This window comes from Tyto alba, unplaced genomic scaffold (genome assembly GCF_018691265.1).
Source record: "Tyto alba isolate M040663 unplaced genomic scaffold, T.alba_DEE_v4.0 Super-Scaffold_42, whole genome shotgun sequence".
NCBI lineage: Eukaryota > Metazoa > Chordata > Aves > Strigiformes > Tytonidae > Tyto > Tyto alba.
This window is the reverse complement of record NW_024881318.1, coordinates 39,596,437-39,624,398: the sequence shown is the minus strand read 5'-3', so window position 1 is coordinate 39,624,398 and position 27,962 is coordinate 39,596,437. Positions and strand designations below refer to the sequence as shown.

The following is a 27,962-nucleotide window of genomic DNA, read 5'->3' as shown; positions in this document are numbered from 1 at the left end:
AGAAGAGGTTTTGGGATATCAGGCAGGAATGCTTTGTCAATCTTACTTATGAAGTTGCCAAAAATATCTAATTTTCCTACCTTTGCTTAGAATTGATGGGTAAGATGTTATGAGACAGCAGACCTTCCTCCTCTTGGAATGTAATTTTTCTAGGTCTTTTGTCTTTGGATGGCCCTAAATAAAAAGCAGAAGCACAATGTTAGGAACTCTTCATTATGGAACACCAATCACAATACTCCAAAGCCTTCCAGTTTGAATTGAAACAACAAAAATTACTTCAAATACACAACATTCTAATGAATCTTAATTTGAAAATCAGTCTTGCAACATTAGTCATCGAAGAGTACAAACTTCTGTTTTTCTCATCAAATGCAGAAAAAACAAAGAACTTTTACAGGTAAATCATAACCCTTTCCAAAGAATCCCAGAGAAAAATGAAGTGTCTCTTAATGCCTACATTATTGTTTTAGATAAGGTATGAATTTACTCGTAGGGAAAAAAGATAGTGTGTATTACTTGAAAGCCTATAATATCCTGTTTTTCAAGATATTTAAGTGAAAATAAAAAGGAAAGCAGTCTTATTAATTCAAAAGAAGGAATATCATATTAGACACTGAGCTGTAACCAGAAGATGCATGAATATGTATTAACATGAAAATACAATCCCTGTGTTTGTACAGGGTTTAACAGAAGTCAGCTGCATGCCTTTCAAATATCTGATTTGAAGAATCCGTTATTTCCAGAAAGTACCAAATGCTCAATGGCAGAATGCTGCTTGCAACACGTAAAATGAAAATGGCCAGAGCATGGCTTACTCTAAAACCAAAGTACTATTTCCCTGGCTCTTAAATGCTCACTGTATTTTGAAACACTTTTATTCTGGAATTCTGCAACATTTATCCAATTTTTAAAGTTTTCAGTTTGCAATTTCTATGTGATATCATACAATGTATTTCTGGAAATATTCATAACTAAAATAGCTTTTCATCAAATTTAAAAGAGTAAACAGCAACAGATTACCTACTAACTGCACTACACAAATTAATGATATTGTAGGATAGTGTAGTCATGAATTCTAGATTTATACAGTCACTGCACAATTTGAAGGACAGGGAAATAGGATATGCTAGAAAAAAATGAAGTAAAAGTGCCAACTTTTCAGGCTAAAACCAAAGCAAAGGAAAGCAAAGGAGATCAAGCTCTTGTAGGTCTGTCTCCTTTGAGTAGTTTCTTATTTTATTCCACATCTCAAAGACAACAATGGAAACCAGTACTAAGCCCCTACCAGTATGACCCAAAGATCCTACAAACACTGAAGACAAGTAATTAGATGACCAATGATAATCTGAAATGGTGATTATATGTTACAGAGACCTGATCTCTCAGCAGATGATGAACAAATGATCCATGTCTGCAGTGAAAAGAGGGAGACGTGCACTCTAGGACACAGCTCTGATGAATACATGAGTTGTAAAAGAGTGACAATAATTCATGATACTGCACAGGATCTTACACATTTATACCATATGGGGCAAAACTGAGAAAGTCCTTGTGTCATAAATTATCTCATCTCCTACCCCAGGCATAGCTCAGGACTTAGGAGATTTCTCTAGTCTCTCTTTGTATGAGAATACCATGACCCAGCTGCAGTGTCCTTAAATCCTTGGGAGGATTTAAGATTTCTGTTAAAACTGGTGTTCCCGTTTGCCAATACTAAGCTTTTTTGCAGTACTGTCTTCTGTTCACACAAACCATGTCTTCAGGTGCTTTTCCTACAACAGGGTCTTGTGCTGAAACATATTTACCTGTTTAGGGCTCTTGGAATGCATCCTGTGTATGCTCCAAGACCACCTAGTCTGTTAATGTATATCAGAATATATCTGTTTGGTTTTTTTCAGTAGGAACAGAGAGTAAATGCAACATAGGCAAACAGGAGAGGTCCTGGCTGTGTCTAGACTACCAAGCAAGAGACCAAAGCCTCCTGGATTCCCTGCCTTGTATATCCTCACATAGGAGCAGCAGGAGATAGCAAGAGTAGTATGCTGTCAGATTTTCACATATATCATGTGCACCTGCTCATACTGCGTATTCTATACCAACAGATGGTTGCAGAAGAATTTCCTTTTTTCAGGTTTTCTGCCATAAAAATAGATCTTTTGATGGAAACACACTCAAGAATATATAACAAGACCAAAGAGTTTGTATCTTCTTTAAAATACGGGAGACTAAGAAAATACAATCTGTTTTCAAACTTTTATCACCATGCATAACAGAATTTCAAACTAGTTTTCTAACAGCAGCAAGTTTTTCAGTGTTTCAGTATTCTGTTTCTTGAAGTAAGAAACAATATCTGTTTGTGTTGTAAATTCAGTGAAGTGATTTATTTGGGCAAACACAGGAGGGAAAAAGTATTAGACACTGTTCAAAAGTCCGAAAATGAGTTGTCTGTTACAGACTGTATGGAGTCTCTGAAGACCTGGGAAATGACGAGCTGGCTCTCTTCTGTGAGAAAGCAGCATATAAATGTTAAGAATGAGACAAGGGGTTCAAATCCCAGACAATGAATGTAAATGGGCTAAGAAGAAGCTAAAAGCACAATTTTCTGTGGATAGAATCTCCCAGACAGAGATAAAGCCAAAAGCATCTTTCTAAGATGGAGACAACTCTTTCTGCACACTCCAAATGGACTGAGAGGTGTTCATGCTTGATTAGTCAGCACACCATTTTACTAGAAGGGAGGAGGGGATGTTGCTGCTTTCTTGTTACAGATTAGGTCACCCTGTTCTTTATGGCTTTTGTGATTGAGCAAAAGTTTAATGAGATGTCTGTAGTATTCTTTGTCTGGACTGTGAGAAAGCAGGACTAGCATACAGCAGCTTTACATTTTTTAATCATCTTTTGTACTCCTGACACCCCTGCCAAATACTTCTGCAGACTACTTGTTCAGAAAATGTTCTAAATTATGATGAAACTACCCATGGAATATCTGGAAGCAAATTTTCTTTTCAGTTTACAAGAATCATATTAATTAAGAGGGGAACAGCAATGATAATACTATTAAACTTCAACACTCTGCACAGAACAAAACAAGTTCTATTACATACCTTTTTATTATACTGCTGATTTTTGCCTTCTAAATGAACAACGTTGAAGGGCTTTTGACTATCTTGTATGTGTTTTTTTCCCTGTTGTTTACTTCTATCCGGCAGTGGATCAGTGTTTTGCACTGTCTTCATAATCATTGTTTCTAAACTTTCAGAAGTTAGTACTTCAGAGTCACTAAAACAGCACATTCAGGAAAACAAAGCAAAATACAGCTAAATGTTAAAACTTTCAAATAGCCAAGGCTCGAGCACACAGAAAATAACACATGCAAGAAGGAAGATAAACTAATATAAAATCCAAACAGCACTAAGTTGACTTGTTCAACTGATATTTATAAGTATGATAAAGAAGAAATCTCTGAAATTCTACTCTGTCTAATGAAATTCTACTCTGCCAAATGGAATCTCAATCTACAATGCACAGAGGTCAGAGACTTCATCTGCTTCTTAATGGACAGCTTTTGATACAGTCTACAAGTGTGACATACATAAAAACCTACTTGATCATACTTCCAGTCTGTGAATGGCTCACAAAGATACACTAAGTTTCTACTTTCCTTCATTTTCACATCTGATCACAAAACAAACAAATGCACAATACTTTACGCAATATCATATAGTTTCAATTGAACTTTATTTGTAGTGTTGACTGAGACAAACTCAGAAATCACACTTCAATTAAATCTCTGTCTAGCACCCCTTTGGAATGCTTTTGTAAGCTTGGTGGTCTTTCTACTGAAATTGCCTGCCATGCAGAGAAAATGGACCTGAAACTTTCATTCTACTTCAAATTTTTCCTTAAATTTGCACTCAATGTGCTCTTAATTTCCCGTTTTTCACTGCCTTGCCTCAGATTAAAATTAGTTTTCTGATATTCAGTGAAGTCCATCTTAAAACATGAAGTCTTGGATATAGCATTTTCTATACTACCAGTGTCTATTCACCATTATTCGTGCAAACAGATTTGTGAAGGAATCTCTTGACAGAAGGTAATTTTGTTTTGTTACTTTTTAAACCAGGACATTTAAAAAGGCACAACTGATTTCAAATTAAGTTGCACCATCATAAAAATCAATGGTTTAGAGATGGAGTCTACTTAACCAGAGAAAAGGCCTCAAATTGGAGAGAAGAGTTCACATAGAAACATGTTTATATTTTTGAAAACCTGTCCTGACACACTGGTATGTCTTATTGACTGATAAGAACAGAAATCAATGTAATAGTTCGAAGGTGCTGCAGTAGTACATAGATATTTCTATGTACTTACACATTTCCCTCACCTGAATGCTTTCAGTGAATGTTCTATTTAGAAAATGGAAAGCTTGAGTCTAGAAACATAGAGACAGCTACCAGTGACAAAGAACAGATTTTATTAGTAAGTAGATGAGGGAACTAAATTAAGATATTTCCCTAACTTGTTAAAAATGACACCTTGAAACATCAACTCCAAAATTGTTCACTGTTCTATGACAAGAATTCCCTAACCCTTGGGAACTGTACAATTATTGAAAGTAGTATTTATGGCTAGCCACAACAAGTGAAGCCATACAATTACTTTCCACTTCACTTGAAACTCAAATTGTAATGACAATTTGTTTGCTCAATCTTGTTCTTAAAAAGCAAAACAGTAAATTAAATAAAAAGCTCACTAATTGCAACAGGAAAACACATACTTTTAGTGTTAAATCAGATCTGCAATATTAAATTAAACTGAAAAACAAACAAGCTTTACATTAATGATAGCAACTGACAAATTACATGGTTCTTAATTTGTTTTCTCTCTCAAGATACTGTGTTCAGGAGCCCCCTGTTTTGCATGGGGAGAACCAGCAGAAGGACTTAATTTGCCACTATTGATTTGCTCTATATGACATATGAAGCCAACATGAAGCCTATGAAGACAATTCCATTTTCTCTTTTGTCACCTTCTCTGTATTTTGAGCAAGCACAGGCTTAAGAAATTTCTTTGCATGTCTCTTAGGACAAAGTATTGAAAGGTAAGGTGTAACACCCATTTACCTAATGGCTTACTGCTGCCTCCTCAAGTACCTGTAGACAAATAGAAGCAGGAGCAAAAATTCTAAACATTTATGAAGCTTGCTGGTGCCATTTTCTGAGGGCCTTGTGACTCATGACTGGGACTCTGTGCAGTAACAATTACCTTTAAAGAACTGATTTTTAACCATCATTCAATTAAAGTTAGTACAATGACTATGCATAAAACATACATGAAATAATTAGTGTGGATGGTTCTTAATTTAAAGGATGTTAAACAGCTTGTAGACATCTGCTAGCAAGCTGAAATGGGTCATTCAAAATTTATCTAACTAAATTAAGGGGAAAAAGTGTTTCTCCTCCCGGGTTGGCATGTCACAAGATAACTAAACCGACTTAGTAGGCTTGCATGGGAATCCTTAGCTGTCAGTGGTGAATATGCAAAGGGCCAGCAAATTAAATCAACCTGCCAAACTGTCAATTTCAAGCCTCATGACTGCATGAAAATAGCATCACTGGAAGAAATCAAGCATTGCCTTCTTTTGGGTTTCCTGGCACCTATTCAAATACTCATGCAGTTGTGGCTAATTTTGCATGCAAATTTCAGTCAATAAGCCCAGAACAAGATCTCCCAAGATATTTCAAAGGATCTGACAGTATTTTTTTTGAATACCAAATCAACAGTAGTTGAAATTCAATCTCCATTTGCTAGTGCTTTACATATGCACAGTGTCCCCTCTACAGGGCTAAGTTAATGAGAGCCGTACCTGCTTTCACTCACATCCTCCCAGCCGTCCTTACTGAAGTTCTCAAATACATTACTCATAACCTTGATGGACTGTTTGAGAAAAGCTCCATGATGTCCCAAAGAGCTCTTTTTCCTGGCTGTGTTTAATTTAACCTTGGTGCCTGTTATCTTGCAATTACATTGCCCAGAGGTTGCCACTGCTTTGGCTTCATCCAGCAAACACTTCAGTTCCTGAACTTGACTCAGCAAATCTTCACTTTCATTTCTCAACCCTTTAGCTTCTGCCACTTGCCTCTTCAAAGAGGCAGCTTCTTTTTGCTGCTCATCAATCACTAACTGAAGTTCTGCTTTGTCTTTTTTTATTTCACAGATCCTCTTAAGTAGCATTTCCAGCTCTCCTTTTCTTGTGTCTGCATCTTCTTTTTGCACTTTTAAAGATTCTTCCAAATAATTTTTCTCCTTCGTTAAGTTTTTATTTACTTCTTTCTGTTTCTTTAATTCCCCTTCAATAGCTTTGAATCTTCTTTCTAGTTGTTGTACCTAATAAAAGCAATTTTAGCATTCATAATATTTCAACATGTCCAGTCAAAGAAAACCATTGTTTTCAAATGTATTTGTTATATGACAATAATATTACATTAAACACAAGGACAAAAGCAATCTATAGTCCTTAATTTAAAAATAATTCTAATGTAGTGCAGATGAAAACATTTTAGCTGCAATAATACAGATGTTGAACAAAGTGCAGATGGTAAAAGAAGTTAAAATTAGAGGCAAAGTGACACAGAAGTTTAAGTATGCTAATGAACCTTCCAGATGCATCTTGAGCTCATTACTGATTTGGTTATACATACTAATTGAATTGAAAAAAAACAATTTCAGAAGGAAAAATATTTTGAAATACATACAAATTTGCACTAGGTATCTAAATCAACAAGTTCTTTCAAGTCTTTTAAAGACAATTAAATATTAATTTGATCTTCCAAAAAACCCCAAACAAATCATAGCAAGAGATACCAGAAGCTCAGCACCTAAACACGAAGGCCAAAATCTATTCACAGAAAGGGAAAATCTATCCTCTTCCAGTGAAGCCACTCCAGAAGCTTCTCATATATAGCCTGAAGAAGCATATTCTACATATATATGATACATATGCTTTGTTTGTAAAGTCCTTTGAGGTTTACATATATTCAAGGCCATTAACAATAAACCAATTCTCAATGTTTTGGAATATTTGCTTTAAGTTACAACTAAATTCCACAATTTCTGGAAGTGAGGGACAATTTTTAAGATTTCCCCAGAAACTTGCAAAGGACATCAGAGTGACTTTTGTGCTCAGTAACTACTTAGTAATTTTGGAGAAATATTTTTGGTTGTTTCTGTTAAGCTCTATCTCTACTCTTTTGCTAGGGCAAGTGCCAGGTGCTCTAGATTCTTCCATCCATGGGTAGAAAAGACTATTTTTCAAGGAGCTACAGTAGAATGCATATGACCAACATCAGCTACTCACCTTGTAAAATACTGGCCAATTCCATCATTTTGTAGCAATACAAAATGCCAAAACTTGCTTTGACATTGAAAATAAGTGAAACCATAGTATTTCTCAGCAAATGCTGTACATTTTTACAAGGACATTTTGTCAATGCGTTTAAATTACTTTAAAACTTATGGAATGATTTACAAAGTGGGTACTACAGATTTGATTCTGATAAATGAGAGGGCTTAACATACAGAGTAAATTAGGGCAAAAGCTGCTCAAACTTCATATACATTTATGAATTTGATATTGAACTTGTGCATTTGATAGCAAACCTTTAATATACATCCCTATCCAATTGCTGCCTTCCTTTATAGAAATTCATAGCACTTCCACAGTGAAGAAAGATTGCCTTATGGCTACATAAAGCTATTGGGTGAAATTAAAAATAACAGCAATTTTTCCAAATGCTTCAATGAAACCAAGGTTTATGATTAAAATCATAGTTTGTACTTTCCTCACAAGCGATAAGGAGTTAGACCAGCACCTTTATTCAGCCACCTTACTAAACTGAGATTCTGCTATTATTTCCTCAGTTCTTTAAAGCAACCTTTTACACTCACTAGCACTTAAAGTCATGTATGACAGCTGGAAGGAAACAAACAATGAACAGCTTCTACACCTCTCCCTAAGGTACCATCATAACTCTGTATATCCACAGAGATAAAAATTATGTAGTAGCTGGCAAACAAAATTATAGTCCTGAAATATAGATGATAAGCAAGCATAAACTGTGTGACATTTCAGATGGTAGCATTCATATTATTTCAATTACTCACCCTACCTTAAGATAAATGAATGTGAGCACTTCCTATTCTGTATGTTATTATTTTAACATGATGTTTGTCATTCAGTAATAACGAGATGACAGCCTTCATTGCCTGACCATATGGCAAGTGTTACAAGTATATGCAATCACATCATTTGCTGTAAATTACCATACTTCCTACAAGTTAATTCACAAATAAAACATAAATAGACATACCCGAACTGACATTCAAAGTTATAGATTTGTGTTTATTCAATTTAAGCATGCTTTTAAAGATTTATAAGTAATTAAACAAATATTGTTTTGCAAAATGACAAACAAAAGGCATGATACTGTTTGAAGGATGCCTTTTCTTTGCAGCAAAGAAAACATATGGTAAAATACAAGTGAGCCCTCTTAAGTGAACACCTGTTAACATACTAAACTACTTGTGTATATTACAAATATCAATACAGATAGCAACTAGTTAAGAACATCTTGTTACTGTATGAGGTAAAACATATAGAATGTTGAGCAGTAAAGATTAAATACTCATCATATTTGCTAAGCCAAAGAACAGGTACGATCTTGTGAAAAGAGTGATAAACCCACATATGTAGAAAACATTTTGCATATACAATGTTGTGCTAAAATTTAAATACAACAAAAGGTGAATTTATCACTATTATGCATTAATTTTATTCTGTAGCAAGAGCTCCATGGAGATTAACACCTGATATCATGTAAAGTTATATAATCAGCAAACAAAATTAAGGTTTCTGAACTTAAAAGTGGTAAAATTCTAATCATATGCTACTTCCAATTTAGATAATTTGTTAGTTTTTAACATAACACCTCTCAATATTCTTTTCATTTTCTCTGACATTAACCACATTTATCTCACATGATATATTCACAGTTACTTCACCAGAATTAATTTCTGTCACAATTTTGAAAATCCATAGTTTTGAATTAGGAAAGGAAAATCATGGCCTAAATTCATGAGTACTGACATACATACATATGTGATTCTTGCATCAAAACTTAGATCTGTTTGCTGGGGTTGGTATCTTATCTTCAGTAATGTCTGTCGTGAAACTTCTTTGATACTCTTTGGAGTACTGAACTTGACCCCGTCATCTTCACTAAGTTTAAAAAGTGGCTCTAACAGAAAATAAATAATACGTCTCTATCAGAGAATAAATAAAATACAGTGTGACACCTAGTATTGCACTAAAACAATACCTAGACATTTTAAGGAGATGCATTCTTTACTTCTGCAGTTATTTATAATGTGGTCTATTTTCTTGACAAGCCTTTTGGTCAGTTTCTAAAGAGTGACCTCTGTTCAAAGTGTTCTATCACATAATTATGAATCTTTGTAGCATCACAGTAAGTTTTTTCAGAGTACAAGCTTTTCAAAGGTACAATAGATCTGCAGGTTAAAGATACTATACTTTCATTCCAATTTTTATTCTTTTATAGACTATTCTCTCTATGTCTTAAAAGCGGAATTCATTGCCTTTTTATCTACACAGTCACTACCAGTTTTGTTCTCTAGGTCTTGTCCCCTGCTAGGAGGATCAGAGTGATTGGTGAACAAAGCAAACAGTAACAGAATTAGGATGGATGAAAACTTTAAACCCCTTTTTTTGTTATGTGAAAGATCATGTACTTCACCACATAAATCACAAAAATCATTCCACTGTAATACTGTGAATTCATGACAATTAGAAATTGATACAACTCATGAGAGTGAACATGACACTAAGCATCACTCTCAGACACAGCTATGCACTTTAGGTAATAAATATCCCACAAAAAAAGACAAGTTAACAATTAGACCTATTCATAGAGTGCTAAAAAAAAAGTTTAGAAGTACTAATATGTATGGTAAATCAGAAGTAAAATACATTCTGTTTAGATTTGAACCAAGACCTTAGCATTCCCAAATTGCCCAGTGCTCACAGAAATGAGCAATTACACACTTCAGAAGGACTTTTTCTTAAAATATGAAATATTATGTTTAAGAACAAAAAATCTGTACTGTAAAAACACCACAATATTCACATTTCTTCTCTTGCCCTCCTTCCCCCTAAATTAACCTAAAGAATTAATCCTAAGGGATAAATATCTGTGCTACATGGTGGAGATCTGCTTTAGAAGTATCATTTCAAACTACAAGCAGACACCGTAGGTCACTTAAAAACTTTTGATTTATAAACAAAGCAAGTGTAGAAGAAAACAGTGTTACTCTCTGTAGATTCACAATCCTCTTGATATAAACAGCGACTAACAAGTTTGTTAGAGTGAATTAGACCTTTCTTTTGTCTTTGGAATATGTCATGGGCAATTAATATTTCTGTATTCATGAAATAAATGGAACACTATTCTAAAGATAATAAAAGCTGAAAAAGGTAAAACTATGTATCTGGGGAGTATGTACCTTTACCTTGATATTAATATGTTAGTTCCCATGTTATTTCAGACTACAGTCCCCCAGCACAGTGGTACTGCATACATTTACAACATTCTTCAAGTAACACACAAAGATAATATGAACATGCTTTTCATCTTTTTCTAAATATTCACTCATTTGAATGTCTGCTGTAGCTTTTATATCAGCATTTACTATACTCCACTGAAAAGAAAAATTATTTCCCATAGTCAAAGAAACTGATCAAAGCACACGAGGTGTTATGTTTATTATGGGGATGTATTAAAATCCAATTTAAAAGTCTATAAATAAACATATTATATGCAGAGAATAAAGAATACTACTGCAAAATAGATTGAAATGACTATATATGTACTGTATTAACACAGAAGTCACAAGCAACATAAATTAAAGAAAAACTAAAGGTCACCAATGCATTACGCTTTCTATTGAGCAGAAAATAAATGGTCTGTTCAGCCCCTTCTCCCCTTCTACCTTCTAATTGTTACGTAATTGTTCACAGGAACTGTTTAGGGAGGCAATGAAACAACATTCCTTATAACTGTCTGTCTATGACACACAAGTCATAAACCCCACTATCTTTAATCATCAAATTACCGTGGTCTTACAGAAGTATACTTATGTCCCATGGAGAAAACATAGTTAACTCTCTGCTTTAGAACATAACGCTCAGTTCCTAATGAATAGTCACCAAATCTGATGATGAGTTAGTTCAACACCACTACCAAAATGGTACTTGAACTATGATACCACTGTTCACCATTAGTATTTGCAGAAAGTCTTCTTACACAGAAAACAACTACCAGTTTCAAAAAAAACCCAGAGCTGTGCATTTGTCACTCAGAGTACCTACATGAACCATCAGAAGAATGACATTTTTGCCTCCAGTATGCACCAGGTGAAGGATTCCCCTGACTGACAAGAGGTGCCGTGGTGCAGAAAGCCACTGTGTTACTGACACCAGTGGTAGCCACCCATGCTCCCGAAGATGTGCTAAGTCTGAAACAGCCAGTGGGAAAAACCACTGTGAAGACCAGAAGAAGGGAATGCCATTCTCACATGAGCCGGGGACATGGTAGATTCAGAAGTCTTATAATGAAAGTAGTCTTCAAACTGCCTCCTTGAAGAAATAGGTGGTCAACAGCTTACATACTTTTAATAAGACACTTGCTATTTTTTGAATAGGATTAGATGGACCCAGTTTCCTGCTTCTGGGGGAAATGGCATGAGTATCTGTCAACACGTTCTTTACAGTCATACACAAATAATTATCTGAATAGCATGAACAGTGAATTTGGATTTGATGACTACTGGAAAATAATTTGCAATGGTTAAAGAGGCACCTTGGACACTTGAATCAGAATGGAAAGAAACTGGGAATGGCAGAAACAGAGTTTCTTCTTCCCTGACCTCCTTCACCTTTGACCAGCAGGGTTTGAAAAATTATATGCAGGAGCAACGAAGTTATCTTGTACTTCCTCCTGACAAACACAATTGATATCTGATCAAGCAAGAGGATAGAGCCTATCTTTTTCAATACAGGGAAGCTCAGACACTTTTTTTCAGAATTTATCCCTTGATGTTAGAATGCCTGATGGAAACAGGTACTTGCTAAGGTGAAAGTGAATTCCAACATCATTGATAAGCTGAGTAAATTCATGTCACGTTTCCTTTTCCTTACTAAGACTGTGAGCAAAGTGTATTTATACCATACCACGTTTGGATTCTCAGGAAATTACAGATAACAGACCTGAGATTGTACTTTTATCTGGGAAGAGGAAGGCATTTAATATCCATTTTAGGACAGAGGGTGTATGCACGTTCTTAGCACATGAGCAAGGATTGCTCACATCCTCTCATTTATGATCAAAGATGATGTGAGCTTCAGTCGTTACGGTATAGTCTTCTAGAAAACATCAACCAATTGATAAAAGTGTCTACCACACTGCAATACCCTAGGATTTGCAAAGGGAACAAGGGAATTACTTTTTATAGACTGAGAGCGCAACTATTTTTTTATACTTCAATTGGTAAAAGTTTGGAAATGGCTGGAATCAGCTAAGTCTGATGTGCTGACAAGTGTTGCTTAATACGTATCTTTGAACTTGACTTTGAATCTTACAAAAAAATTCCTATCCATCTAAATGATACCTGTAAGAACAAATGCTGGAAAAGGTAAATAAAATTAGACTAACACACTTCACTAGTAATTAACCCTTTTTCTCAGTCCCAATATAACAACAATTAATCATACCAATAATCAAACTAGAAGTGTGTATCCACCCACACACTTTAAAAGGGAATACATTTTACTCTGAAAAGATAATGAAAAAAGAAGGAATAAAAGACTAATTGTTAAAGCACTAAACATGTCAAGAACTGGCAGTTTCAGGGATCTGACTGTTTTTTGGAAATGCATGGTTATTGCTCAGCAGGTCCTCAATTCCTTCTCACTGCTGGTTGCCTTTCTACTTCTCTCTATGCAAAGACTGACTAAATTAGCAAAAACAAATAAGTGATTTTTAAAGTCAGTATTTGAAACCTTCACTAGTTCCCTTCAGCTCTAGCTGGGGCTATGAAAATAACGTATAAGAAGTAACATGAAAGAAAACAGTATCTTTCAATCTTCATCAGCTGGGTATTTCCACTTAGTTTAATAGATACTATAAAACAAATTCAAAATAAAGGAAAACAAAATCTTCATTTCTTCATTCAAGTGGCCAACATTATCACAAAAAAAAAAAAAAAAAAAGAAAACACCCACCAGTAGAAAACTGGGATAAAGAGTGGTAAAGCTTTATTGATAAGAACATGCAAAGTACTCTTTCAAGTCTCCTACTCCATTCCTTTGCACAATACCATGCATAAATAATTCACCACAGATGTGAGATGTGACACCAAGTTGGATTGTAACTATGCACTCTTGAATACTTGACCCAGATCATTTAGGAACAGCAAACAATATAAAGAATCAGAGAAGCGATGGATAGGCAATCTATCCAACTGACGAAGACCAGTCTTCACAGAACCGTCAACTATTGTAAAGGTCGTAAAGATATAAAAAAAGGTATTAATGATCAATTCCTGTAAGAGTTCCACCATTTTAATTTACTTTCAAATTCACATACTTTGTGAGACTAGTATTAAAAAAGAAGTCTGAATGATCATGACATTTCTGTATCACTGTATTTCAATACTGCGAAAATCATTTCAGATTCTGGAGAAAGCTTCATAAACATACAAATGTGTTTTAAATTTTACACGTATATAGTTATATACATATACACAGATATTTTAAATAAAATAATTAACTATTTTTTAATGTAGCATATACACATAAGTTACAAACATATACTAGTATATATCCATATAAAAAATTGTCATTTATTTAATAGGCATGTGGAGAACTTAAACATTTTGGAATATGTAGGGCCTTATACTTACAAAGTACACATTCAAGAAAAAGAAATTAACCTTTGGAGAGAAAATAACCATAAAATTAATATTTCTCATAGATTGGATACACACATATAAAATACTATACATTCCCTTTTTTGTGGTAAATATAGTTAAACTTCTGTATGCTGAACTTACCCACAGATTGGTGTACTTTCATCTGATCCAATTCTTCGTCAAGATTCAGTCTACAAAGTAGAAAATAAAACAGTAAAAACCACAGAACAATCACACAGATGCTACACTAAAACCATTAAAAGACTGCAACTAAAACCATATCAATGTATTACTGGGGAAAAAGTTGTTAACACCCAGGAATGAGTTCTAATTTGATGACACTTATCATACTTCAAAAATAAGGAGTCATTTGTACAACAGCTGATTAAAATTCATAAATCTGAATTTACAAAATTCAGATATAATGTTGGTTGTAACATACACCAAGAAGTTTCAGCTGGTCCTTTTTAGGTAAGGAAATGCCTGAGATGAAAAGGAGACTGATAAGAGGTGGAATCCTGTTAAGAGAGGAGTAAGTATTCAGTCTCAGGGGAAAACACCATCCAACCTTGTGAAGACGTATCTTACCTTTCTTCTTTTTCCAGCAACTTAATAATGAAATCTTTCCTTCCCTAACCTACTACCATATTATTACTATAGTTTATTCTGTAATATGAACCAGCTAAGGTGTGTATCTGAATGACTGCTTTTTATTTTATTAAAATTACATGCAAAGTAAGTTGTCAGGATACTAATGGTAAAGTTTCAAAGTCAAATTGGGACATGCTAGAGTGAAAGACATTAATTTAAATGGTTCATTTATACTTGTGTTTTCTGACACAAACTTTAATTTCATAGCTGTGTACTATTTAGCAATAAGATCCCCATCTATTTTAGCCTAGGATCCTACAGCACACAGAACAGAGAACAGTCGTTCAATATGCAGATTTTGCTTCAAATATAACCTCATATCCTATTCAAATACATATTATTCTAGCTTTTATGGCTGAATTGCTAATTTCCTCACACTCATTTCTGCTGTACTCTGAACAGCAGCATCTAACAGCTTCACAGGAAATTTATGCTTTACACAATTCCTTTAAGATAAGGCACAAAGAAAATCAGGCCAAAATATCTGCTAACTTAAGGAAAGAGTTTAAAAAAAATGTCATTCAGTACACACGTTATTTTAAAGCACACTATATGTTAAATGCATCTCTGACTGAGATGTAATACATGAAGTATAAAGAAAATGAGAAACATGAAAAATTAAAATAACTTGCTTTGCATGACATATAAGACTCCAGCTATTTTCAGGATTGCCCAGCTGACTTTCTTTGCTCTTCTTTCATTCTTCATGCCTGAGTCATCATCAATTTCTATAACAGACTATAGTGGCCTTTACCTCCACGCTGTCCTACCTCTTCATAGCATGTTCACTTTTTGCATTGAACAGTAAAACGCTTCCCTGAAAAAACAACTGTTTACATAATTAAAGACTGTACTCAACGTTACATGATTCCTGCTTGAAACTCTATCTTGTGAAAAAGTTATTTTTCAACTTTAAAGACATTATTTGAATGGACACATTTGTGTACATATAATCATACATACTGCCTCCCTACCCATTAAGTGACAAACATACAATGATAATTGTATAGAATTTTTTAGAAGAGCTAACTTTTACATAAAGATTTTTTTTTAGGGTGATGAAAGACATACAGAAATAAATAAGTTATATGAAAGAACTAAAGGGTGGGTTTATAGTCTGAATATCCAAATATGCACATTTGTCTGTAAAATCTAGTCTCCAACTAAATTTATGACATATCTAAGCTGGAAATATTTCAGGCAAGCCTAGACAAGAAATGACAATGATCCAACCCATACAAGTCAATGACTGGCTTGCATGAAGGTTAGAAATTCCCAACTGAGTTAGACCAGCACTGGGTCCATCACCAGTACCCTGTCACCAGCAGAGGCAAAAGCAGATGCTACTCAGGAGAGAGCACAAGCCGAACAGGTTCTGCAGTCTGATTACAGTTTTCTATCCTGACAGTGGCACATAAGCACTACTCTTTGTTTCCTCTGCTTTAACTCATTCCTGGTTGCTAAAAGGACCTTCCCTCCAATCCCACAGGGATGGAATTTCTTTATAACCTTTCATGTGGAGTCTTGTCAAAGGCAACTGAAAAATTCAGATCAGATTACTGTTACTCCATAGTTACTGTCACCCTTCTTCAATTCCAGCAGGTTAATGAAGCAGGATTTACTTTTACAGCAGCCACACTGAAAACTGTCAACAATGCTGTGTTGATCTGTGTTGGGTTTTTTGTTGGTTTGGTTGTTTTTTACTTCTTCCTGCCCCACCCCTTTTTTTTAAAGACAGACTGCCATCTTCCCAAGTATGGAAACAGTCAGGCTCGCTGGTCTGCAACTCCTTCTGGAGCCCATTTTGTAGGTAAGAGTTACAATGGCAACCTGCCAGTCCACCAGCACAGTGGCTGTTTACAATGAGGTTACAGTTCAGTAACTTCAGACTTCAGTTTTTTCACACATCTAACAGTGTGAAGATACTAACATCAAGATATTAACAAACAACTTATCTACTTGACCTCATAACTGCTGTACAGTTACTTCAAGCAGATCTAACACCTTTGATCTATCTGCTACAAAGAACACGTGAGTTGTTGGCATCTTTTTAACATCTTCAGCAGGGAAAATTGATGCGGATTCTGAGCTGTTCTTTTATGACCTTGTAAACCCAGTGTATTCTTTTACACTGTTACCATTAAGCAAACCTACAAATTTCCTAATGGGTTTCTTTTTCATTTCATTTAAACAAAATTTTACTATCACAGCTTAACCATCTTTGAAAACCTCTCTTTAAGAGCTTTTTTAGCCTTCTCAGTTTTCCACTTGCATTTGTCCTGCCACTGTTAATTGGCCTACTCCTCACAAATGCAAGCTTAAGTTTTAAATGCTGACCTTTCTTCTGTTAGGGCCACAAAAGCTTCCTCACTGAGTCTTTATAGAGAGCTTTTTAAGACTATTTTGGGGTGGGTGTTGGTTTGTTTTTTTTTTCTGAAACTTAATTTTCTGAATTATAGCACATATTTCAGATGGGTTTCAACTACAGTACCTTTCTTAACAGTCTCCAACTCTTCATAGGCTTTCTGTACTGCTTGTTCTAGTGTTTGGGGGGGTTAGAGGTTTTTTGACTAGTTGTATCATTTTTATGTGGTTCCCTTTCTGGAAAGTGAACATCCCCAGTACAATTGATTCGGTCTACTCTTTTCTGCTAGTATTTAAATCTAATAAAACAAAACAAAACAAAAAAATGGAAAAAAAAAAAAAGAGGCAAACATTGCAAGAACCCATCTTCGTAATGGATGAGATGTGGGGAAACACAGGCCTCACCTTTTTTCATAGGAAAGTTACAAAGCAAATAATCCTGGAAATCATATCTATCCACCTAAGGGACAAGTAGGTGACTGGAAACAGCTAGCATGGATTTACCAAATGAAAAATCTTGATTTATCAACCTGACCACCTCTGTAAGGAAATGACTGGCTGCAAGAATAAAGGGAGAGCAGGCAATGGTGTATACCTTGATTTTGGTAAGGCATTCAAGATGGTCTCACACCTCCTTATTGCCAAATAGTTGAGATTAGAATTGATAAGTACATAAATTGGCTCGGAAATTGGCTGGATTGTTAGGCTCAAAGGTTGATGATCTGGAGTGTGGAGTGCAACTGGCAGCTAGCAATTGGAAGTATCCCTCAGGGATCCATACCAGAGCCAGTACTGTTTAATGTCTTTATTAACAACCTCAAAGATGGGTTAGAGTGCCTCTCAGCAAGTTCACAGATGATATAAAGGGGAACAACTGAGACACTCACTAGAGGGCTAGACCGCTGTTCAGAGACCTCATAGGCAGAAAACATGGGCTGATGGGAACTTCATGAAGTTCCCCAAAGGCAAAGTCCTGCCAGAATAAGCCCTCATAATAGAACATTCTAGAAGACCAACTTGCTACAGAGCAGGATCCTTCTAAGCAACAAGTTAAACATTAGGTAGTGATATGCCTTTGTAGCAAAGGCTAAAAACAGGCCAGTTGTATAGTATAATCAGTTGGTTTACAAATCTGATTCTGTTCAGCACTCCTGAGACTGTATGTGTGGCTGTGTCTACTTCAGCGCTCCTCCAAGAAAGACACTGACCTACTAGATTGAGTTTAGCAAAGGAGTAACACGATGGTCAGGGGTTGGGCACAAGATTTATGACGACAGCATGGAATACCTGGGTTCATTCAGCCCTAGGAGAAGGGAAGGTTTTATTGATGTCTACCTAACACAAGGGTATCAAAAAGATTGAGTTTGACTTTTCCCAGAGAAGCACAGTGGATGGTACAAGAGTCAATGGACACAAGTTAGAACATACAAAATTTTTTTTACATGCTTCTCTAGCTAGAACTTGTTAAAAAAAAAAAAGCACCTGTATATGCATTGTAAAAAATACATATATAGTTCAGTTCTCTAAAATTTACCACAAAAGTAGTGTAGCCTGCATATTTTATTACAAATGTGCAGCTAAACAAAAAGGAGGAAACAGTGTAATATGGTCTTCTTGCAGAGTACAATTCTTTGCAGAGGCTGTATGATTGCTACTTTTCCCAAGAACAAGTGAATGTGATCAGCTGGAAGAAGCACCAGAGAAGGGTCAAGGAGTAACTTTCTGAAGAGCAAGAAGGGACTCTGACAAACTCAAAGTAACTCAAGAAGTCACAGAAAACTGCTAAAACATAACATAACATTGAGACAAATGAGTCAACCTGAGAGAACATGATAGCAAAAAGCAGGGGTGGGGGGGAGATACTTTCCAGCCTTTCATTTATACTGTTATATCCCTCAGTGTCCCATCACACAGATGTGTCAACCTAGTAAGTACGAACTGATAAAACTCTCCCTCCATCTCCAAAAAGTGTGTCTGAAGGTAAGCATCTGTGTGCGTTTTTTCCCCAAAGTGGGATTGCTTTTAACATACTACGTCTTCCCTGCACGTCTCCTAAATGATCCATGTTCAACTCTTTTATGGAGCAGATTATGTACCTGAAGAGATGTATGATCCAGTTGCATGGATTCCAGTGACAAGAGATGCTTCCCTCACCTACTGAGGGTGAAAGGAGGATTGTCTCTGCAATCCTTCATCTCAAAGGATAATAAATAAGATCTGTGTGTGGTAATACAGAACACTAACCTCCTGGAACTAGAGTTGGAATGGCACTGTCAAATTTCAGATACTGTGAATAAGAGCTTCCAACACTATTTTAGCAGTTGAAACTAGTATTTGTTGTATTTATCTTAAGCATATGCTCACTGAATTTACTGCACTGTGTTTTGCATCATTCAGTTTCAATTAACACACCAAACAATGGAAAGAAGAAAAGTACCAGGTTTTGATCATAAGCGAAAGGGGATTTCCCTGTACACTGAAAAACCTGTGTGTGATTTAGCAAGTGCTGAGCAAAGGGCACCGTGTTTATGTCATCTGAAAAGATCAAAGACACAAACTGAAGCTGAGAGATGGAATCTGAAGATATTTCTACAGTGGAAAGGTAGTTTCTGTGTAAAGCGATTGTAATTGATTGTAGTCTTGAGGCACGGATATTGTAAAGAATTCTTTGAAATGGCTCCTCCATCTTTTGACAGTTGAAAATCTGCGAGTTGAAGATGTTTCAAGAGTAGGCAATTCTGAGGATGACGCATATTTTAGACACCTTATGTTAATCTCCATTTAATTGTGCTTCTAGCAATTTGTTTTATGACTGCTCCACAAATTTCACATTTTACAACTACTAGCTTGACTTAAAAAGAAAAAATAACAGCATATTTTAAACTTTTTGTATCTGATCTAAAATAAATTTTCTCCTGATAAATCTAGTAGTTACTAAACAAAGTGAAAGAAATTATAAATTTACACTGCAGATTAGGTTAATTACCTTTCTTGTTTTGGATAATAATACTGAGTGGCACAAGTATTTCCCAGAAGGGAAATTCAGCAACAAGTGTCTTTAGGAACTGCAGAAGAACAAATCTCCAGAAACCTGGAAACAGTCAACTGTCTGCTTTGTAAAGCAGTGACATAAAACACTGAGGATGCTTTCAGTCTACCCTTTCACAAGTCTCCCAATGACAGACAATATACCAGTTGACAAGCAGGCTATTTTCTCTTTTTCATACTACATACGTTTTTGCTTGAGCAAGCAAATAAAATATATAGCATATGAAATGTACAGATCAGCATTTTTTGAGAAAAGCTGGTTTTCTGCCTTTTTAAAATTTAAAATTTTAAATTCTATGGTTGTATATAAGTTTGTGTGTTATTTCAGTCAGCATATCATAAACATGATCTATTATGTCTATTACACAATTAAAGAACCTCAGCCTTTTAAGCATTTTATAAGAAAGCAATTTTAAGCTTCATTTTTACAAGGAAGAGATAGAAACTTAAGTTTGGTTAGAGATGATACCCCAGTACAAAAGGAGTAATATGACATATGTAGGTACTAAAATGCTGCAAAGCAAACCATATGCACCATCAACAAAAGAAAAAAACCAAACAAGTAAGGAATGAACAAGGAGAAACTATGCAGTCCTGCAGTTAATGTGGATGAACCACGAGGAGGCAAGAAAAAAAAAAAAAATGACCTAAGGAAAAAACCCAACTTAGACAACAGAAGCGATTAAGGTTCTAAACTGAATACATAATAGCACTGTAGAAATTGAAATAAAGTCATATAAAGGTAATCATAATGGGAAACCAGAAAACTTACTTGGAAAAAAGGGTTTGCTTTATAGACTGAGAGGAGGTAGACCTTTGAACCATAATTCAAGAACGAGACATGGGATTTGAATACAATAGAAATATGTGGGTCAAGAGGAAAGACAAACAAATCTGAGTGTGAGTATAAATTGACCACTTCCAGCTCATGATAAATTCACATCTTTGCAGCTTTTCTCTTGACAAAGTCAAAGGCTACTACTGCATTTTACAGTCTCTGTCACATTCATACTGTGTATTCATTCTACTATTTAATTCAACTCTTAAAAAGGGAAGATCCTTGGATATAATTTGAAACAATAGAGATAACAGACATGACCTTTGTGCAAATGTTTATCGAGTACTGTGAAGTATTCTGACAACTTATACCATATTTTACATTTATATGTTGAGTAGGTGAAACCTTGCAGGGTGTTTAAACTCCAGAATTCTGTAAATAAGCTCCTAACTATTAGTAAATTGATGAAAAAACTAAACAAAGAAATAAAACCAAACTAAATTTCAATGTGTTTTAAAAGCAGTAAAAAATCTCAGAATTGCCTCTGAAAATTTGCATAAAACATCTTCTAGCTGCACACATGAATAACCTTAGGCAAAGGAGATTCATTATTAGGAATACCTATCAGCAATTCAGATTAAAAGAAAATAAGTAACCACATGGTTAAACTTTATTGTTTCATTAAACTCGAAAGTCTAAACTCATATCTGCAATGGTAACACTAATATAGTGAACTAGTTCTAAAAGCTTGCAGTGTTGAAATTGCAATTATCGCTTGGCCTGTATCTTGATGCATTCTTTACACAGGGTCATTTCAATTGCTTTAGTTTGGATTTTTTAAGCTGAAAACATAGAAAACATTTTCAAAATACGGCAAACAACTCTTTCTTAATGTCACTGGGAAAGACTTTTCAGTCCTGGTTAGTTTATAGTCAAGGTTTCTAGATTCCTAAAGAAGACTGTATAACTGACAAATGTACCCTGAAAATTTACAGTAACACCCTACCAAATTTGCCAATAATGGAGGTTATATAACTATGAGTGACCTACATGATTGCTATTTCTAATTTTAAGAAAAAATACAGTAATCCTCTATCTATTGGATGAAATGAAAATCTTATTTAAAGTACGTATCTAGCTCCCACACATTTTTCTGCTCAGGACCACTTATTAAAGAAGGAGGAAAAGATGACTGGTGTTACAATGTGCTTGAAAGAGTAATAAAACCAGTGGACTGAAAAAAAATCCAGCATTCCTTCTAGAAAAAAATGTCTTGTTCTTACTTATACTCAAATGTTGTATTTTCTAGCAGTTTTGCTAAGTTCAAATGATAGACTATCAGATGGGAGAAAAGTGACTTAAAAGCCACACAAAGCCCAGAAACTGGTGTACTGCTTTCCACCCTTAGCTCTGCAACCTGAAATTGCATCATAGCCTTGAGCCTTCTGCATAGATAGGTTTTGCTGCTTGTAATTATATCTCGTAGAATCCATTTCTTCAGTAATTCTTTCTCAACAATAAGCATTTTCTTATCTAGTCCCAAAACAAGTTGAAATGCCAAACAGACTTTCTGACAATATAATGTACTGCAGAATACTTTTAAAGTTTACTCTGTTGACAAGAAACAGTCCAGGCCAGCAGCAGTCTTAGATGCTCTAGATTACATGGTCTGAGAACAACCCCCAACTGCTTCCTAGCCAAGAAGCCACTGAGACCTTGAACTAACAGGAATCAGCACCCTAAATTAGCAGGAATCTACTGGCACTTCCTAGAAGACTATCAGTATTTTCCAATATGGAAGGTCAGAAGCAGAATCATGTCTTTGCTTTCATATCCTGAGAATAACCTCGAAGTGTTTTGTTTACTACCAATAACTTCATGAAAGTCATTCTTCTTGCTTTTAACATATGGCACCAAGAGGAGTAGGAAAGCATGTAGCATCCTGTTTCATGTAGCAATGCGTAATTTCTATCCTCCATCTATGATTGCTACAGTCTCAGCTGGCAATATTAAAACGAGGATAGTAAGAAATCAAGAGAGATCAAATCTATCCAGCTAACACTTTATGCTGGTATAGCAAACATTTTTAAAGGTACTGACCTTGATCCACAATTACAGCACCTGCTCTTTCCAGTATCACACAATATTCTGAATTCTATTTTATGGCAATGTAATACTTATGATTACTCCTTCATTATTAAGTTATTTTTATAATGCTCAACCATTTGGAATATAGGAAGATGTAGCATAATAAAAACTGTGCTACAGAATCAGTTTTGCCAAAGGAATTACTTCTGATTTCTTTTAGATTATAGCTAGGCATCAGCAAGAAATCCTTTGTAACAGTTGCTTACTTATCAAGTTACTAGAATAGGCGAAATGCTCATACCATCTGCGTATAAGCAGGGCTTCTGCAAAATATACCTTCTTGCTAGAACAAAATTTCCTAGTACTCATCATTTTTAATTGTCAGCAGTTCTAAAGATACCATCAGGAGCCCTCACACAGCTCCAAATCTAAGGTACATATACACGTGTGCACTTGGGTCTCAATGCATTAAAGTAATTAAGAAAGATAGACTGAACTATAGCATAAACTTTCTCTCTTCACTTACCAGTTTTAAGGGCTCCTTCCCTCAAGAGTTGCCGACCCTAGGTTAACCCACTGCCAGAGGACTTTAGTTAGTCCTCTAGCAAACCACTGCCTCCTGAGTAATACACATCCCATATGTCAGCCGTTGATCATCAACAGCTTTCAGAATTCATAGGTAGGGCTAGCAGGAGACTCCTACACTTCTCTGCATACAGATAAAAGGAATTAAGATAGCAAGCTCATGGCAGTCTAAAATAAACATCCAAACAAACAATAAGACTTTTTTCCACTTGTCCCAGGGAATTTTATCTGGAAAATAGAACCAAGCAGAGAATCTCATTTCTAATAGAGCTGAATACATAAGAAGGAATAACCCACTGAGGAAACCAACTCCTTCCCAAGGATTACATGTTATAAGACTGCAGCAGGATGACTCTTCAGAGAAATAAGCCGAATCAACCACAACCTCCTAATGCATACTTTTGTTGGTGTGGACAGGTATCAAGGGGCTAATCTAGGAGCTGCTGCAGTCAGGGAAGGAAGCCTTCCTCTGAGTCCAAGAGGTTAACTATTGCCTTTTCAAATGTTTTCCTCCAGAGTCATGGAAAAAATTTTAAAGACTGGTAAAGCCAAATTAAGAAGAAAACCAGACAGAAAAAGTGCTAAGCAAGCTTTGCATACTCTTTATCAGGGTCCTTAAAAAGGGACTTACAAAGTGTTGGCTTATTACCCTAACCAAAATAAGTAAGTTTTAAAGACACCGGGTCAAAGTAGTGCCAGGGAATTTTTTCTTATCCAAAGTTTAAACCAAATAGCCTAATTATACTTGCAAGGGAAATGGGACAGCAGAAGCTGTTTTCTTCCCATCAGAAAAGAAAGGAGCTTGAGAAGACAGCAGATCCACATAGAAAGGTATTCTAGGTAAGCAAAACTGAATTGTATTTTCTGTTCATGAGTCTCCAAATGGGTAAAAATTCTACTCTCTAAAACCAGAGCAGAATGTACAAGAACATCACGCATACTTTTGTAAAAAGCCCATAGAGAAAATATAGGAAGAGGCTGCTGTAAATGAGGATGGGGAGTCTGATACGTCATAATGCAAACACTGATTTTAATTTTATACTACTCAAAAAATTGTCATGAGAGTCATCAGAACCAAGCTAGGCAGAAACTTTACCCAACATTTACATGTGAAATACTACTCTGACAGAAGTTCTTCACTTTTTTTCCTACAGCATTATGATTCAAGAACATTTGTGTGCAGTAAGGGCAAAATATGCTCTTTTCATGGGTCTGTATATCTGTGTCAAGTGACAGCCTTGGGAGGTGAGAGTAAACCTGGGAGCAGGTGTTTGATCTAGTCTGTGCAAGAGAGCAAAAACCATTACATATGTCTGGGGATAATGCTGCCAAAAGAAGAGCAAAGCAAGAAGTACTAGCATTACTTACATTTTGTGAACATTCAAACTACTCAGAATGATTTACCGGAAATCCTTTACAGAAGAAAATTGTAAATTTACATTTTACACAAAGAAACGTAGTCTTAATTAACAGAGGAAATGCAATATTTGACTATACAGAGTCATTGAGCTATCTATCTTATTTTGTCCATTCACTTCCCAGAAATACGTCTTTATTATTCTTGTTTCCCAATTCAGTCACTTACAGGACGGATGAAAACTGCAGGAAGCGGTATCTGTTGGTGCTAAGTAAAGTCTCTCTGATTTACAACCCACATTCAGGAGTGAAAAAGGATAAAAGCAACTCCCCCCACACCAATCCAATGTCTGTTCACATAACAAGAAAGTGAACGGTATCACAGTTGTCAAGAATGCATTTTGAGATATATTTCAAATTAACAGTCACTCAAAACCCAAAGATGCACTAGTGACTAGCAATTAAATAGTTTCAACATGCAGCATAACATTTAGCTTGCAAACGTATGGTAGAAACCCACATCTAAAATTCTATCTACCATTTAGTAATCTTCTTTGTCTTATTGTAGCACAAAACACAGATGACTGACCAGAAGGTGTTAAAAAAAAAAAAAAGTTACATTGTGTGAATTAAGCTACTAATTTTTTTAATTTGTATTTTTTTCTTTCCTTTATAACAAGACCATCAGAACAGCATCATAAACAGTGTTTACCTGTAGTTACTTCAGAAAGAATTCAACCTGCAGGGCCATGATTGCGGTACCAGTGTAATCAACGTAACTCAAACAAGCAAATAGGATGAGGACTCCACGGCATGAATATCAAGAGTTTTATTTTTGCATCAGTGCTTTTAACCTTCATATAAACGTCAGATGACACAGTAAAGTCTCTATTACCTATACCTTGTTTTAGTATGGAGCTAGTTTCCAGTTATGCAAAGTGAGGATGTAAATCAATTTCTTAAATTATTTCTTATACTGAAATATTTGAGTTTTAGGAAAATTTGGAAGATTCCATGTTTATTCTCATGTGATTGTGTTTGAAAAAAGCAAATACAACAGTACTTCTTAGTACACACATTCAGAACTCCGCAAATTAGAAAAAGATCCAAAAAAATTAAAATAGGTTAAACTTCTGTATGTATATGCATATTCTACTGCATGCAGCAAAAGAGAGCTAAGCAGTTCATCACAAAGATCATGCTGGGCCACAATAAAGGTCCACTTAGCTGCACATAAGAGTTTCTGGAATTCCAGAATTGTACACTTTAGGGAAGAGTTCAAGACATAGGACAAGAATACATAAATATTGCTTAATAATTTTCTTTGTAAAATATGATTTGCAGTCTTTGAAGAAACTTAACGTCCCCTTCAAAAAATTCAGTTCTTGAGGTTCTATATGCTATTAGCAAAGCTGAGATATACATAAACTTGAAAATTTGCTATTTTGCTTCTAAAACCAGTACCATGCAAGGAAAATACAAAAGCAGCACTGTATACCAAATTCAGCTGTTGCCAGAAAGCACCAAGCAGTGCTGTCCCTACCAGAATCCCCAGGAACTCCACAGAAGCTGCTAGAGAGAAATCTATATACTTTACTCCTTCATTACTCTCTTAATATAGCAGACAGATATGTTACTAGCTTTGATGTACTTTGGTGTTATGTATTATAGGTTCACAGGCTTCTTACTATGAACATTCAGTACAGTTTAACAAGATACACTTGGTGCTTTATTTTTATATATACATATAGATCTGTAGGCTGATAAATCAGACATTTCCAACTAAATGCTGAAGAACTTTTGTCTAGGCAATAGATAGGAAAAAGACAGCACTCTCACAGGCAGTGAGCTTACCAACAGCACAATATTTCATTTCCTTAACACTGAGGTAATCTACAGAAATCACTGTGATTCAACATCAAAGCAGGCAAAACTTATGTGCAAGCAACACAAAGGGAAGCTAACAGAGTCCCTACCTTTCTCCAACATGTCTCTGTCCCTGACAGTGCCCCATTCTAAGCATTAATCCAACTTTAATTCTGCATTTCGCCACTTATGTACTATGGAAAAAAGTTTAACAGTATGACTGCATGTTTTCTGTACCACACAGTCTCATCGTGTATGAGAAGGCACTGAAGTACTATAGACTGTTTATGGAGACTTGATAATACAACTTGGATTTTGAACCAGTACCTGCAGACAAGGAAAGTCTGATTAAATATGGAAGAACAAAAGAAAACATCAACACACCGCATTTCCAAATCCATAGCAAGTCACCAGATTTATCTGTTAGCCAGGATGCAGGAAATTACAAGATTTGGTGGCACAGATAAGAAAAATTCTGTGGACAAGCTTAACAACTAAAGATCATTGATCCCATTATCCCTGAGAGACCACACTCACTGGAAAACAATATATTTGTTTCAGTTAGCTGACATAGTGCCTTGTGAAAATGTAATTGGAACCTTGCTAGAAAAGAGAAAATAATTCTCTTCACAAAAGGGGCTATGTAAGATAATTATGCAAAAGCCCCTAAATTACTTCATGTGGCATTTACCGTTCTGACATTGGTCCTTCAAAAACATCTTTTAAAAACTGCACCATGTGGTACAACTAATACTGCTGTTTTCTTACTTCTTAATTTATTAGTAGTGGTTCTAACCAACAACTGCACTGTTTCAAGTTCTTACACTTTGAGCCTGTCATCTCCACTGAGCAAAGTTAAGTCCAGTCAGTAAGCATGCACCTTGGTCAGAACCCTCCTAACATCAGCTGCAGATTCTAGGCTCTAATTGTTTTCAGTAGAATGAAAAGCGGTACTTTAGATTTAGCAATCTTTTTATCCATCCAAAACCTAAAGAAAAACATATACATCATTATTTTAACTGTATTTGGTTTTGCAGTATAGAATTACTAACTGCAGTAAAAGGAAGGGCCCCAAGCTGTTAGAGTTAAGTATTTCGCAGTAAGAAGCCTGATATATTCGAGCACTCCTAACAATGAAGAACAGAAGGATTACAGAGATAGTACATATATTAGAAGGGCTATA

General features: G+C 35.5%; 1 protein-coding gene across 6 annotated transcripts in view; it reads right to left on the bottom strand.

Moving 5' to 3' along the window:
* CNTLN (centlein) overlaps nt 1-27,962 on the bottom strand; it is a 199,421-nt gene that overhangs the window by 64,395 nt on the left and 107,064 nt on the right. For all 6 annotated transcript variants that reach the window (XM_042804806.1, XM_042804808.1, XM_042804807.1 and 3 more), the window contains 5 exons: nt 14,185-14,234; nt 9,154-9,296; nt 5,867-6,387; nt 3,105-3,279; nt 81-174 (listed from right to left, as the gene is read on the bottom strand). In XM_042804806.1, coding sequence (XP_042660740.1) covers nt 81-174; nt 3,105-3,279; nt 5,867-6,387; nt 9,154-9,296; nt 14,185-14,234 — 983 coding nt within the window. The remainder of the gene's footprint in view (nt 1-80; nt 175-3,104; nt 3,280-5,866; nt 6,388-9,153; nt 9,297-14,184; nt 14,235-27,962) is intronic.